Source organism: Tinamus guttatus, unplaced genomic scaffold (assembly GCF_059628265.1).
Source record: "Tinamus guttatus ecotype Peru unplaced genomic scaffold, ASM5962826v1 Tinamus_guttatus_pri_ptg000155l, whole genome shotgun sequence".
Classification (NCBI taxonomy): domain Eukaryota; kingdom Metazoa; phylum Chordata; class Aves; order Tinamiformes; family Tinamidae; genus Tinamus; species Tinamus guttatus.
The window spans coordinates 1,629,528-1,646,388 of NW_028288689.1; the positions used below are offsets into that span (position 1 = coordinate 1,629,528).

Below are 16,861 nucleotides of genomic sequence, written 5' to 3' on the forward strand. Positions count from 1 at the left end.
GATTAGATTAGCACTGTGACTTCACCTTGCAAGAACTGGTTTCTCTGAGCCGACACCTGGTGGAGGCAGTGCCCTATAGCCTGATCTTTGTAGGTCCTGCTCGTAACCCTTCCCATGGCAGAGGTCTTGAGGTCAAAATCAGAGCCCTCAATTCTGCCCCACACAAGGAACAGAGTGTAATTCAGGAGCAGTTATGGGAAGTCGAAGCGATAGGACTTGGAGCCCCTTTCATGGAGGACTTGCAGGTTGTCCTTAGAGCTCTTCTCATATCCCAGTGGGCTGTCTGCCTATTTCTCTTTTGTCTCGTTTCTGGAGTCTCAAAGATGCCAAATCTGTGGATGAGGCACTATCTCATCCTTACATCCCTGTATTGTAAATCCTTGAATACTTCTGTAGTTTTGGATGGAAGGAGCCTGGTGGACACATCTGGAATTTATTTCACAAGAACATTGAGTTTTGGTTAATGTAGTACACTGCAGCTTCTTCTTAGAATAAGGTTTTTTTTTTTTTTGGTTTACTTCATGATAGACTGTTTAAATATGAATAAAAGTTGGTTGTTTCATTGGCAGTGAAGAAAACATTAAAACTCTTTCGCAAACACCCACATAGAAGTTTTTAAAAGCAGTCTCAAAAAACTAAACTACATCTGTGGGCTGCAGCTACTCTTTCTTCACCACTGTGTATCCCTGTACTCTAAAAAGAGAGTGCAAAATGACAGGAAATCACAATAGCAATTTTTAAAGCCACTTTTGTGTTATTATAAATAGCTACATAATTTGCAGATCTATGTTGAATTGTCCTCTACGCTGCTGTATTTACTGTACCTCCTCCTATGCTCCTGGAGACAATGAAGAAGAAACGAAAGAAGCCACAGCATCCTACAGATGTTCTAAGCAAGATATGAACTCCCCTCACCATCTTCTTAAGGGAAACTTGCCAACTTTGTTTTTTCTATTTCTATGGCATGATTCAGCTTCCCTGCAATTGTTCAGAGCTGGCCAGACTTAGACCCCATCTGATGCATATTAAATACAATGAGAGTTTGGCATAACAAATACTGATACCACAGAAGAATTAAGCTCAAACACTTAGGCAGAAATAGGGGATTATTAGTCAAAATTGACAAAGAAAACCTGAAGAAGAAAACATAACCTCCATGGCCAGCAGAGTGTCTTTCCTCATATTAGACTTCTGGCTCAAAATGGCATTCTTCATGTCATATTTCTGAGAGACAAATTAGTGGTCTATTCTTGGTGGTCTATGTGTTTGTCTTCTTTAAAATCAAAGAGCTTTATTGCTACTACTTGTTACCATAGTACAGATTGCCCCATCAGCATCTTGTTGATCATGTTGCAGCCTCCCAACTTGTTTAGCACAGGAGCAGTGTACCCCAAGTGCCATTTAAATCAAGAGTAAGGAAGACCTCACTTACTACCAACAGCTATGGAGTGTATATGACTAAGTACCTATATTTATATTGAAAAATTTTACATTTTAGACTAAAAAATTTCAGTTTGAGATGAAGATATATGAGTATGAATAGAGTACAATATTCAGTTTAAAATCTGTTGTTCCCATGGGCTTTCTTGACAGTTAATGTTTTTGCTAGAATATTCACCAAAAGTGAGCCCTAAAGCAGAGCACAAAGAGCCAAGAAACATTAGTTTAAATACATGAATGTGAATTTGTGGAGTGTTTTTGTTAGAAAGGGGAAACAAGGCTGAGATTTCACAACTACTTTAGGGATGAAGCACGGTTTGTTTGGTTATGATCCTCTTGCAATATATAATCTCCTAAGAGGAAAGGTAAGGGAAAGAGTGTTACACACCTATGACTGTGCACCCTGAGATGGTTACAACTCATGAAAAATCAGAGATTATTTGTGCTAGGGAGTAAAAGGTGGAAATTTAAGATTTTTTTTTCATGATCAGAAGTAATAATGGTGAGATGCTTTCAAAAGTTATTTAAAAATATCTTTTAAAAAAATTTCAAATGAAATTGAGTGTGGTGGTCCCTCCTATGGCCACACCATGGTGGGAGATTGGGTCTTTAATGGCCATGGCCAAGTGGAAAATGGGGCAATCTGGGAGCCTTTTTTTTTTTTTTTTTTTTTTTTTTTTTGCCTCCTATTGGCTTTTTGGACTCATAGTAACAGGAGCCTCAGAGAGTCTGAAAATGAGCTGGAGCTTCCCAGATTCCCTGGAGACTGTCTGGAAGCCTTGTACACCTTGAACCCAGCAGATCATGGGGGACACTGCCTGGAAAGCTGGTCTGGACTGCCAGCCTGATGTGGCCAGTGGTCTGCTCAAAACGCATATGCTGGGATGAAACATCTGGGGCTCGACAGTATCAGTATATTGCTGTGAAAAAAAATCACACCAGGAAAATTCCCAGCCTGTTCGCCAGACCTGGAGATCTTCAGCCGTGTCAGTTCATGTTTTCAGCTACAGAGGATCTTGTCTGAGCTTGCGGTTTGTTGGCCAAGGCAGTAGCTGTCACGTATGCTCAGCACTTCTATACATCACTTGCTATGAATGTGCAGCACAGAGCTCCCACAGCCTGCAGGCCCGAGCTGAGCTGAGCTGGCTGGACTGCCGGCAGTTGGTTTTAATGGGAGACTGTTTACAGCATTGACTCAAGGCTGAATGGGAAATTAGTCCTGTAAACATTGTGAGAGCAGAGTGGATATTATTTATTTAGTACAATAATACAACAGCAGTGGGTAAGTCAAACAGTAATTAGCAACAGGTCATGCTATAATTGGAAAATCTGTTGCAGCTGGCTACCTCCTTCTAAATGCTACCAGTAAGTCATCAAGAATTTGGGGGGTAAAAATGGGATTAGTTTGGGAAGCAAGTGCTTGCAGGCAGTTAGGAATGTTTCAGAAAATGCAGATTTTTTTTCTCTGCCTGCCTTTATCGGAGCAATTATCATAACATAAGGCTCTGAAGTGGCACTTGGTTCTCAGTTAGTTGCACAAAATCTTGAACAAAAGCTCCAAACAGCTCTCTGGAGTGAATAAATCTCATTTGAAAGAGCTTGAAATCTCATAAGGTACAAAAGAGTAACTCTTTTCCCTCCTCTTACAAAATGAGTGAAAAAGAAACTTCTGTTCCTCAAGCATAAGTGTATATTTTACATGTGGCATTTTTCCCCTTATGCTATTTTAAGAATCATCTTTCACAACGCTATTGTCTAAAAATCAGAAGTTTCTCTCACATAGACAAGCAGGGAGATTTCTGCGCTTCCTGAGTGAAAGGAAAAAATCTCAATCAGTGAAGTATGTTCATGGGTTTTTACTGACTCTTCCTTCCACTGAATGATTTGCTGTGTTTAAAGAATGAAGGCCTGAAAGCAGTGACTAGAGGCAGCAAATAACTGCTAGATAAATGCCACATCAGTCTGGACGCATTACTCAGTCTTCACACTCTTGGATGCTCCCAAGATCTACAGATGCCTCTGCATCATAAATTCATCTTTACAGCCATAGCTTTCCCTTCCATTGGCCACACTGTCCCAAGCTGTTTGCTGTTTCTTTTCTTCCTTCATCAGCTCAATTCAGGAATTTTGCCTGGCCACTATGTACAGAGATTCGCTTCCCAGTAGGAGCTTGTTTGATCATGCTATGCTGCTTGACTATGACAAGGTATTAATGTTTTTCCCTGTTGCATCACAGATTTTTAGATGAGAAGGAATCACCTCCTCCAACTATCACTGGAGTTCCAGATTAACTCCCGTTTTTTTAAAAAACCAGAATATTTTAGTTACAAAAAAAAAAGTGCATCTTCCTGCCTGGCTGTAATGTTTAGTTCTCCGCTCCCTGAATAGTCTCCTTTCACCAGGGTCCTGTTTCTTGATGAGCTGCTTGCAGCACATATTCAAGTCATTCCTCAACTCATTCAGAATAAGCAGAAGAGATTCCTACCCTTGCGCATCCTGCAGGAGGGACCTACCTTCCAGTTCTTTCTGACATCTCATGGCTTTCCTCCTAAGCATTTCCAGCTTTCAAATTCTCGTGTAATACCAACTCAAATGCTCTTCTGAAATCAGAGTATATCATAGCAACTTATTACAACAGTATTGCTGTTCTTGATCAAACTTTATTTTATTAACAAAAATATCAAGATAACAGGATTTATTCTCCTCTAATCCACTTTGATTTGTCAAATTCTATTTCCCATCTTAAATTCTTCATGAATTACATTCTTTACAAAGCATTTTTTACTGTGCTGGAGATCAGAATCAGATTGATAGGCTTATAATTACCTAGATTATCCACTTTATTCTTTCAAAATATTGGTACATTTTTTCTCTCAGTCTGATAGTCCAAGTTTACTGAAAAATCAAGATCAACCATATGTAAAGTCCTTCACACAGCTCTCTCCAAATACTTCTTAAAGAACAAGATGCAATTATCTGGGCTTGCTAATTTTGAAGTGCTTAGCATTAGTAGTTGCTGTTTAACATTTTGTTTAATCTCTGCTGGAATGCAAGAGTTCATCACCACATAATACAGCTCCTAAAAATAGAACAGAAGTGTCTTCTGGCTATGTCTGCTTTTTTCTGAATCATGGTAAACAATTATACCATTTTCCAGCTGATCAGCATGACTTCTTTTCTTCCTCATATACTCAAAATCCACTTGATCTTCAGTCTATAGATTTTTCCTCAACTCTTCCTGCTGACTTTATAAGTTCAGACCATTTCCTATGTCTTAAACACATAATCACAGCTCCCAACTTACCGTTTCTTTTCTTTATAGTATTTTTGCAAGCTCTGCCCCGCCGTGACTCCTGACCATGCCTCCCTGCAGGGCTGGTGGCACGGAGGCTACGCTGTGACCTGTGGTTGTCACTGTCTGCTCTCTACATTGCTCCCTCTGTCTTAGCTCATAGTTTTGTGCTTTGTCAAAAATGTGAGACATTGTCTAAAATCTTTAATACACACATCTGTCTCAATATATTCCTATTCTGGCTTTTTTCTTTTTTTGCTATTTGTACGTCAGATACAAAGAGAACTGCCACTCAGACCATTTCGTACTCCAGGGAACATTTCCTTTTAGTCTAGCCCATGTCATGGTGGGTGCACTCGCACTGATCCATCTGTGTCACTCAGTAGGATGAAGGACAACCCACAGTCAGCCCTGTACCACCAGCCCTGGCATTTATGGGCTCAGCTGCTTGGGCCAGGGTGAACTTGCCTCCTGCTATGTCTGAGACGCACATCCAAGAGCCTGTGCGGTACCACCAGACATGAAGGATGAAGCCTTCTGTGCCTCATCCTGCCAGATTTCCCATTCATTTGTTCCCTTGGGGGTCTCTGATCCCCTGCTGGGCTGAGGAGTACAAAAAGAAGAGGAAACCTGCCCTTCTCTAGCAGCACAGTGAGGCAACTGCAGGCAAGCAGGAGGGACAGAGCACAGACCTGACGGAAACCACCCTGAGATCAGTATTAAGGACCTAGCAGCCTGAAACAGGCATTTTCAGACAAAAGTGCTTGGTCAAAGTACACATGGTGGTAGAAATAACCATGGTCTATGTAAAAACTGAAAACAGCCACATGGCAGTTTGTACCTGCCAGGTGTCTGACACTGGACAGAGTTGGTGTCTCAACTGCTAATTTTATCTGGAAAATCTGGCTGGTGAGCCTACATAAAGCATGTCCTGCCATTCTTACTTGGGAAATAGCTGTTTGAAAGCGCTCACCCTGTAAGTTTATTGATCTTCCTCCTTACCCCATCAAGAAAGTCATAAGGCTTGCAGCTTTAGCCCACCAAAGAATGATCTCAAAAAACAATGCCCAAGGTCATGTGCTTCCAAGTTCATTTTGGTTCTTTCCTTTTAGTAACCTTGGAAAGCTACAGCAGTTATTAATTTAGCTTAAGAGAAGCTTAGCATCTCACTGTGATTTGGGTTAGCTGCACTCAGCGTGGCTTGGTAAGGAAAAGGTGCTTACTAAGCATCAAAGCAGCACCAATGCTAGCCCACAATCCCTGCCCACCCTAAGCCACAAATCTGATGCTTCCTTCTCTTGCTGCAACACTGCAGCCCCTGGGCTTGGGCTCCCCTTTATAGCTCAGGTTGTGACTCACAAGCTCCTCCTGCTCAGTGGCTGGGTCACTTATAGCCTCCAGCTGGGAAGGTGGGCTGGTAGAGACAGGGGTGGGGATGCAGTCTCTCTTTGAGCTCCTTTGGGTCAGGGCTGTTGGCCCAAGCACAGCAGTTCAGAGTAGCTTGGTTAGTTACTGAGCCTGCAGCAATCGTTTGAACTGCTTTTTCCTATGAAAAAGTGCATTCTGTGGTCATTCACCTCTGATCACCACCAGAGTAAGTCTTTCTCTGTGTTTTTTCTTTCCCCACTTCCTTTCCTCTCCTTCAGCATGTAGTGTGTAAGTACCTGTAATCTCGTCAAAGGAGCCCTGCTACACTTCTGGAGCAAACATTTTGGAGCAAACATTTGCCTAGGTAAGACCAGAGCATATGTGCTAAGGAAGTACTTCATCCCCTTTTCATAATCTTCCCTTTCTAAAAAATAATTAACTAATTAACTTCTTGACTTCCCCTGGTGATATCAAGTTCTTAACTGGAAAAGATAATGCCTGAGTCCTTTATGTATTTTGTACAGATCTGGAGAAATGCATTGTGTCTTGGGGCAGGGATCATTTTAGCTTGTGCATCAACTAAATAGTTTCGGAAGTGAGCTAGGGACAAAGCAGGTTTAAGATGAATATGCACAGCCAGTTTTCTATCTGCAGAGTCTGTCATCCTTTAATGGAGTGTGAAGCAATAGCAGCAGAGGCATGAGTCAGTTGAGTTAGCTACATGCATCTGTGGTGCAAAGCTCTGGGGATTCTGCCTATGCTTCATTTTCAAAATATCACATGAAGTCGCATTTATGCTGCAGCCCAGGGGTAATGGGAAGCTCGTGGGTCTGATCCGCTGGAGTTGGGTGAGAACGTTAATGGGAAAGCATGTTGAGATGCAAAGCGCTAAACTGTGAGATCAGTGCCCTCACTTAGAGAAATGATCCTGTCAGCAATAGCTTCGCACATGATAGTTCACTTGTTGAAACTCCCCGGAGCTGGGGAATTCCTAGCGAGAGCAGCATTTTGCCTGCTTTTGTGCCTGACGGGGGATTTTCAGAGCAGATTTGCTGGTCCCCTTGGGCAGAGTTTGAGGAGGGGGCAAGTTCTGCCCCTTCAGGCTTCCATGCCATGGCTTATGAATTTTTCCCTAAGCCTCCATAAGATGTCCCCTGCTGAAAATGTATTTGCCCACCTGTACCCCACAGCTTCCTCTCAGTGCTCAGTTTGGTCAGGCAGAAATGATAAGAAATTTTTGCTGATGAGATCTGGAGCTTAAGCTAACTCTTTTGCACAGTGGAAATCGCAGTAGATAACATCAGAGCACAACCACACTGAGTTTGTTAGTCATAGCTACACAGAAGTAATTGCAAAAAGCAAAGATACCTAAGCCACAAAATACTTCTTCTGAAGTCCAGGAATTGAGGACACATAAACACAGGGACTGATGTGTCATGGCACGAGGCTTCAGAGCAGGAGGTTATTTCCTGCTTGTGGTTCACAAGCTAGAAAATCATCTTGTGGCAGTAATAAAAAGGGAGAAATTTGCTTCCAACACCCTAAAGTTACAGTCATACATGACACACAGATGGAGAGCGGTGCATTCCCAGCACACAGTGATACATACTGGAAACCAGGCAGTAAGAGTGCGAAGCACAAGTCGCGCTCTCCCTCTCATGACGGTACAAATGAATCAGTTCCCACAGCGTGGTGTCACCAGGCCTCTGCTCTGCGAGGTGCAGTGAGGAATCTTGCCTGGCTTGCTCAGCTGCCTTGACTCATTATTCCCTTCTTTGGCCCAAATGACGCAGTGCTCTCAAGTGGGATTTTGCAGGCAGCATGGGAATCTGAATCAGGAAGGAAAACAGGAAAAAAAAGGTTTGTCTGCACAGCTGGGAGAGCAGAGTAATAACAAATACTAAGATGCTGTAACTGGGAGTGATTCCAAGCTCTTGTGCATCTTCTGGTGACATTTCAGGAATTGGATAGCACTGGGGAGATGTTTCCTTTCACTGCTTTTTTTTTCCTTGGCCGTCTCAAGGTGACAAGCACTACCCTTCTCGTTAGCGAAGCTCTGAATAAGACCGCAGGGTAGTCCCCTGATAAGATGAATGACCATGTTTGTGTGCTTTTTTATTTTTCTCCACGGTTCATCTCCCGCTTCCCTAGGAGCAGGGAGCTGTGCAGCTCTGGAGAGGAGAGGAGAGGGGAGCCCGCAGGTGCTTGGGCCATGGTGGCACCGTTGGGTTGCCGTTGATGTTGCGTGGTCACTGCACATCACGACCTGCACTCGGCTGGTGTGCGCGTGGGGGAATGTGCTACCCTCTGCCATGGCACTGTCGGCACTTTTCTCGGAGTAAAGTTCATTTTCAGCTGGAGGGTGATAACCTGGCTAATAATTTATTAGAAGAACGGTATAGCAAGCTCATCGGACAAAGCGATGAGTGGCCACGTGTAACGAGCTTTGGGTGGCTGTGCTTGTGCATCCACCACGAGATGCAGTGGGGTTGAACTAAGGAATGTGAGTCCTCTCATGGGCTATGATTTCCCTGCAGGATCCTCATGCCTATTTGCAGGCTGAAGGCTTTCTACTTTTCCTGATGTATATATTGTACACGTCTCCACTGTATGTTATCTGACTGCAGTCAGTGCCCTGCATTGGCAGTGGTGTCCTGTGAATGGTGTAGCTGGAAAGTGCGTATGCTCAGAAGGACAATTTACAGTGAATCATGGGGAAATTTTATGACAAGGGAGCAAGAACGAAACATGGTCGCCCTACACAAATCCTCTTCTATGGCTCTCCCAAAAAGGTACCTGGAAGCCTGCACTGTTCTGCCTTTTTTAGTCCTTTATGATGATGAGGGATTGTTAACGTTGCAGGTTGTCCTTACAAGCACAAAAACTGTTTTGTGATACTGTCATGGAGATCATGTCCACCTACTGTTTCCACCCTTGTTCCTGATGCACTCGTTGAACTCTATCTCCTCGTGTTTCCTTTAGTTACTGATTGATATGGCTTAGTGCATATTGGTCCTTTTAAGAGACCCATAGTTTCATGCTAGATATTTCTAATAGTTTCCTACACTGACAGCATGATATTGCAGGAAAAGCCTTAGAGCATTTTGATTGCCAACTGATCGTAATTGCTAATGGTGAGAGGAGTAGAGTTTGAAATTTCACAATAATAATGTCACAGTAAATAACGCCTTAAGTTTTATAGTTGTTTTCTCTTCTTAGAGCTCTTACATAAACACTGATTGGTGAGCACAAGATCTCATGAAAATGTCTCTGGACTGGGAGAAAATCACCCTTGAACTGTCCATAAAAACTTTATTGCTTTACATATAAAGAAAATACAAGTTTTGTTTTGCATTTAATCTTACTGTTATTGAAAACTCTAAAATAAATTTTGCTTTAGTGTTCTTCAAAAGGATGAAATCATGAAACCCAGGGAAATATTTTTGTGGTATTTTTTGCTATCACTGGCGCACACAGAATGAGATCTCTCTTATGTGTAAGCAAAAGACAACAATTATTTATAGCCCAAGACTGAGAGTATAATACACCTATAAAAAGACCTAACTTATGAGCCTTTGCAATTTAGGAGATGAAAGCATGGCATGAAATGTCAATTCTGCGCTTTGTCAGCTAGCAGAACTCTTGCAGAATTTGGCAGAGGGTCTCTGAGTGTTTGCTCTGTGCTGTCAATGGTGGGATCTCCTAAGCTGGATGCGATCAAGGAGAACAGGCGGGCAGAGCTGCATCCGTGCATCATTTCAAAAGAACAGCTGTGAGTTTGGGGCTGAACTGTTGTTATTTTGGTACCCAAATAGAGTCTTTAAACTTCACTTTCTGAAAGTGCAGAATAGCTTAGTGGTGAGGTTGCAAAGGCACAGAGGTGATGGCTGCCAGGCTGCGAGTGCCAGACAATGAAGAAAAGCCCGTCTGTCTGCAAATACTCAGGGCAAGGTGCTCATTTCCTCCGTGACCTGGATGCCGTCTGTGGCTCCTGCGTCAGAGGAACATGAGCCAGTTATAGTTAGCACCAGCGGTTTGGGTTTTCAAGCCAGAGACTCTCTCTGTGCATTCAGAGAGTCATTTTGTAAAATAATCCTTCAGTGAAAGGACTTTCTTACGTCATCTTCCATTTAAAACTGGACTCTGTTTTCTTTTCAGGTGACACATCAATTTTTCTTTCTTTTCTTTTTTTTCCCCCATTTAAGCTAAAGTACTGCATTTTAACCTGCTGGAGTGACATTCTTTCAAAATCAATCGAGCCATCAGTCTCTGGCTGACAAGTGAGGGACAATTTAGCAACTTTGTTCTTTCTGGGGAGAAAAAAGCCAAAGCAACAACAGAGAAGGCAAGAAGTGTTGAGGGAGGGAGAAATAGCTTTGTCACAAATGGACAGTGGAAAAGAGCTATTTTCTCTAGAAACAGAATAGTTTAGATCACTGCTGTTTCCTATTCCTCAAATGTTGTCTTGAGTGGAATAGGATAATCTTTTGCAACACCTGAAGGGTTTTGGACTGCTCTGCAGTGATGAGCATGAAATTACCTTGCTGTGACAGTCACCTCAATCCAAAGGTATCAGTTTAATGTGAGCTGGGAAAGTCTTCTCCATATGACCCCTCTTAACAATTTCTGTTTCTCTGGTAATGATGGAGGTGAACTACAATAAGAATCACAACCTCGAATAAGAAATGTGGGAGGAATGGGGCAATGTCTCTTTTGGTCAATTCCCGCCTAAATCTGGCAGATGTTCAAAAAGTAAGGAACCTTCTGGAACTGCAGTTTAAAAACAAACAAACAAACAAAAACATGATTCAATTGTAAAATCCAGGAAGGAAAAGCCCCCAAATGCTAAGTAATGTGATTGTTTTAGGGTCCTTTCCTAAATGTTTGTTATATGCTTCATCATGTGGGGAAAAACAAAAGTGCCAGCAGCCCTGAAAGCCCTGCAGGGCTTCCTTGTGTAGTCATAGGATGCTCCTAACCCAGGAGAGCTCTTCAGTGTGGCACTTCAAATGCATTGCGGTTTCAGACCTGGTTGATGCTTGGATCCATCTTTGTGGGGACAAGATAATATAGTTGTGGAAACAAAATGTTAAAAAGAATTGAGAAAAACTTTTTTAGAGTTATAAAATTTAGCAGTATTGGAAAATGCCACGGAACAAATAAAATTGTCAGGTGAAGTATTAGAAATGTGGTGAATAACTCTTGCACAGTGTATGGGATAGATGCCATAAACACATTAACAGTGCAATGAAAGGAGATTAGATATTTCTGGACAAAACTAGTGTCATTAAAAAATGTTAACACCTTATTTTTTTTTCCTGACTTGTCCCAAGAAAGCTTTCTTGTGCATAGATGGTAAATCACGTTTTGGTGTGTAAGACCATAGATGGATGAGAACTTTGATTATGCTAAAATTACAAAATTTGTTTCAGAAAGTTTCCCAGGAGACTCTTACATCTCAATACTGAAGCAAAGGGAAGATCACTTTAATGTCCCTATATTATGTTCAGTAGCTGGCCCTGCTCCACCCTGAATTGTCTCGTTGGGTTCAGACAAGCTTTTCATATCTTTGTTACCTGCAGAAGAAGATGACTTGGTGTCCAAGGATGCTATAAGACAGAGCAGACTAGTGTTCATAATGTGTGTTGGCAAGCAGAGAAGGGTTGAGATTTCTTGCATTTTGACTTCAAGCTATTGAGTGCTCTGTTTCATGTTGTTATTTCAAATCGAATTTGGAGGTCAGTTTGCACAAAGGCAGAGGTGACTTGATCAGAAACTCTGTGCCAGTCACCTTACATTTGCAAAATCAAGTGTGGGCTTTAATCCATCACATTGCGAACTCACATTGGAAGGACCATTTGTAGGCTTAAATCGTAAAGTCACCAAATTGTGTAGGTTTCCATGCTCACATAAAACATCATATAAAACATATGTCTATACATACTGAAGTACTAGTCCTGGTAAACACTGAATCAGGCCTGGATAGTGGGTGTTCACTTACAGTGTAAATCTGGCATTAAATCCAGGAAGTTTGAGTCAACATTATTTTTTTTTTCTGGATCCAAGAAACCACAATAACATTACTTTTATTTGCTTTGTTATTAATAGTGCCACAGTGATGCCATTGTACTTGGTTCTCTACAGACACAACAAGAGGGGTAATCCACAGTCTGAAGAGTTGAGATTATATTTTGAATATTTGATCCCAGAAACTTATCCCATTTATTTTCTCAGCTGGATCAATAGCAGCAAACACTTGGTCTTTATTAGTGTGGAGTATTCATTTCTTTAAACTCACGATAGAATTTTGTTAGAATTAAAAATCCCATTAGTATTTATACCACTTAGTGCTGCTGAGAGTAAGTAATTTGCTTTAGCCTGAGCTCAAATAATTTAGTTTTTGTAATTACAGTAGTGCTATTAAGTATTCATAAGGCTGTACAACATGGTGTCATAGGAAACCTATTTTAATTTAGTGGTAAATCAATGTTTTAATTTCATGTAAAAAGAGAAGCTAATTTACCAAGCATTCTTGCTTGTCTTTTCACATCCAGATTTTGCAAACCTGCTTCAGTTGATTGTCTTTAAACTATTTTAATTTTTGAAAGCTTGGAAGTTATCATGAACATCTTAGTTCTCTCTACTCAGTTCCAATGCAACTCACATATGTGTATGCTGTTGCATATCTTTTTGCACAGGAGCATCTGAGCATAGGCTGAGAGCGCTTACTTTTATCACACATCAGTATCACCAGCACTGCAAAACATAATATTTTTCAGAAACTTCTGCAAGCTGCCTTTTGACAAACAAATCCCAGGAATGGTGCCTGTGTTACTGATTGATGTTGCTTGTGTTTATTCTTGACCTAAGATTCTCATCTGTGAGAGTCTTTCATGGTGTGTACAGATTCATCTGAGGACATAGAGATTTTTCACTTGCAGAACAAAAGACAGGATGGATTGGTCAATGGTGGGTTTTGGTGGGCCTAATCCCATACCAGCACCCAGACCTAATTGGACACATGCAGTGGGCACAGGGTATGGTCCTTTGGGTTCAGGTCTCTTGATATTAGCTCTTTAGTAATTTATTTTCTGGTAACTGAATGGAAGCGGCTGCTTCCATAGGAGGAAAGATTGCACGGGCTTTTGTGGTTTTGTGGTTCTTTTTTTTTTTTTTTTTTTTTTTTTTTTGTGTGTGTGTGTGTCTTAAGACTTCTTCCTAAGCAACTGTTCCTGACCACTATAGAAATGAGTGGTCAGGACCCACATATCTACACAATCTGTTTTCAAGGGAAAAAAAGCCATAGGGGAAAAACAAAGTGTATGGGGGTGCTTTCACTGTGGTAGATACGTACTTCTGACAGATTCTTTAGTTTGTAACTGTCCTTTCTAACTCTCTACACTGCAGGATAAGGTCTCTTCTATGGGTACTGAACTCCCAGCTCCCTATGCTTATTGCCTGTGATGGAAGAACTTGATGTTAATGTGAGGTAAGATAAACTGCTTTTTGCTTAATGAAATTTGTCTTGATTTCTTAATACCAGAAGTATAGTTAGATGTTTATGCTATTTCTCTTTCTTTTTCTATGAAGGGAATTAAGCAGCTGACACTAGACAGTTTTCTTGACAGTCTTCCTTCCTTCCTGTGAAGACACTAAAAAAAAATTCCAGTCCTGAGTATGATGAAAAACTTTCCCAATATATTTTTATGATTTGCATTCAAAATGCATAGAACAAAAATGTATCCATTCACAGACACCAAGAGACATAGGGAAACACTAGCTCAGACGGTGCCTGAACCTCAGATGAGTGGGAACACAGTGTCTGTACCAGGAGGGAGGTATATTGCATTAAGCAAGCCTTGTATTTTTTCATTAACATATGCTATTAGCCTTTGTTGGAGACAGGCTCTGATAGGTCTAACCCAGATGGATGTCTTTAGAAGATATGGTGGATTTTTGTAATTCACTCTGGCAGGAGTTATAGGAGCCAAAACATTGTCCTTATTTTTGAGTGTCACTGTAGTTTCTAGCTGCCCTCATCATGGTCCAGGCCAAGGTGATGGGTGCTGCTCTGCACCTGCCTGTTCACCAGCTGTGATTGCAGTTGTGTGCCCTTCAGCTCCCATTGTCACCTGCAGCCACCTTGGAGAAAAAGCTTTCCAGAAGCAGTCCTGCAAGAGACAGCTTCTCCTGGAACCCCGTCAGTGTGATCAGCTCCTTTGGCCCTTCCCTGGGAGAGCAGGGCAAGGATCTCTGAGAAGAGACTTCTGCTTTGGTGAATTACTTCATTCTTCTTCCTGCCTAGATTTTTTTTTTTAAGGCAATACTAAATATTTTTAGGGATGTGACAAATGCTAATCCATGGGAATTTAAAAGCTTTCCTAAATAAATATTGATCCAACGTTTCCTACTTGTTTTGATCAAACACAGTGGTCAGATCTCACTTTCATTATACTTCAGGAATGGTTATGTATTTTTTTTTCCTAGTGGTTCTACTTTTGGACTGCAATAACAGTCCTTTGTTTTGCATGATTGGTTGTATATATATAGCACTTCCTTCTATGCATATATATTTTTATTTTGACTCCACATTCTTCTAATATATGAATTTTTGTTTTTAAGCACTTTGGCTGTCAGCCACAAGTAAGTAGCTTCTGTTTCTCCTTTCTCTTCCCTGTTTTCAGCATCTTTGATGTGAAATATTGAAGTCCTTTTACTGAAGCCAAGGGTTTTAAAATGTTTTTTCTTAGAGCTGGGAAAAGGCACATCATGAGTCAGACAGATTAAAGCCCTCCAGTCCTCACTCGCCCTCCCTGAGGGGCTCACAGATGCTCCAGTGGAAAGTCCACGTATGATGGGGAGCAAAGCCTGGGGAAATGGGAGGTACTTTAACCACATGAGGACAACAGCATGATGGATAGATGGCAAAAGGATGGCAAAAAGATAGGTAGCAAAAGGATTTTGTTTTGAGATAAGTGCAATGAAAACAGTCCATTGCTCTTTGGATCAGAGGAACAAGAGTCTCGGTTATTTTAGTGTTTTTAATGAGGTACCAAACATTTCTGGTGATGAATAGCTTTACAACTTTGCAGTACCTGAAGCTTTGCAGGAAGATTCAACAATGTTGGAGAGAATGTTTAATATATATGGAAAAATATGGTTATGAATTTTACAAAGGCTGCAGTTTGAAGTTAGAGAAACATTATTGGGAAATTTTAAAGAGTCAGCTCTGTGACTTGTATTTATCACAGCCAAGGGGGTAGCAGACCTCAATTTCTCTAATTCTAAAGTTGAAAAATAAATTACCTCATAAGCATTTCAGATGTATATTTTATGGATTTTTCTGATTTCTTATGACTTGGTGATTATTATTGGACACATTTATTATATGCAGTGGGCTAATGAGATACTGTAAGGTGTTTTAGCATGAAAGTTTGAACCCTTCAGTGGATTAGAACATGAAGGGAAAATGTTTTATTGGTAGACAACTTTGTAAAAATATTATTTGGTCGCATCATAAACAAGAGTACGATGGCTGTTCTGACTGACCAGCTCTAGCAAAAAGCACTTAATAACTGTCACTACATGCTGTTTGCTGCTTATGCGTCCTTGCCAAAAGGCAGGAACTCCTGCCCAACGTCATCGGTGACACGAGCTTTGAGGAAGCTCCCACCCTAGCAGAGGTGGAGGTCTCCATTTAAAACCCCTCTGAGGAAGATGTTTGCCCAAGGTTCTGATGAACCTGCACAAACTTTTAAAACATGTCTGTAGTTCTCTTTCAGTTTTATTACAACTTGGCCTATTAATTTCCTTTTCATACAGCAACAATAATTGACAGCCTTGGAGAGACTGGAAAAAGGCGGACTCTTTTTGGGTGCAAAAAGAAAATGGTATCTGTTGAGTATATGCAGAGATGGCATGGGGTGGTTTGTTTTACTAAGTGTACACTGGTGTTTTGCTTCAGAGCAGTAGTATAGTTTTGAGTGAATTCCCCAACCATCCCCATGTGTGGTATATGTGCTCAGATCACATAACACTTAAGGGAGAAAAATGAGCTACATTCCTCCTTTTGAAGAAATTAAACCCGAAGCACTGTACCAACTGTCTTCCAGTCCTCAATGAGGACACATAGGTCTGAACAGCTGAGAAGTTCAAACATTCAATATCTGTGTTCGGGTATAGTGGGACTATTGAGGCAAGGCCCTGGCCTAAATCTAGGCCTTCCTCCCCTCCCTTGTCCTGCAGGTGTAGGACCCTCTCTGCTAACTGCTTTGGTCTATTCATCTACTCTTCCTGTCCCAAATTACCAGCTAATATAGACATAGCTCATACATATGTAAGACACCTGGGAGTCCACAGGCTCCTGTTTTTCTATTTACCCACCAGGCCATTGGCTCTTACTGTGAGCAGTTAGGTACATAATAACTCTGCCTATAAAAACAGTGAAAGGAGCTTCCTTATGCTAAGAATGTCCCCTACAGACCTCAGTGAGGAGGCCCAGGAGGGAGAGCTCTGCTTCCCTTGAGCACTTGCCAGTGTAGGTTGCAAACAGGCTGTTCACAGAGAGAACTAAGCAATGGCCTTATTAAACTCTTTTACAGCCTTCTTAGGCTCTGGTAAGACTTTCATCATCTCGCTGCATAGTGTTCCCTCTAGTTAGGGATAAACAAGACCCTATTAGTGTGATACTTGTGTCTCACGAGAACTGAATCTGACTCTCTCCACTCACCTGAGAGCACAGATGAGTGAAATCCTGCATGC

At 41.4% G+C, this 16,861-nt stretch overlaps 1 protein-coding gene across 3 annotated transcripts in view; it reads left to right on the forward strand.

Annotated features, from left to right (window-relative positions):
• The window catches only part of HTR4 (5-hydroxytryptamine receptor 4), a 109,110-nt gene that overhangs the window by 19,926 nt on the left and 72,323 nt on the right, over nt 1–16,861 (forward strand). For all 3 annotated transcript variants that reach the window (XM_088522607.1, XM_088522609.1, XM_088522608.1), the window contains exon 2: nt 13,508–13,589. In XM_088522607.1, the coding sequence (XP_088378733.1) occupies nt 13,564–13,589 (26 nt within the window). In that variant the 5' untranslated portion in view covers nt 13,508–13,563. The remainder of the gene's footprint in view (nt 1–13,507; nt 13,590–16,861) is intronic.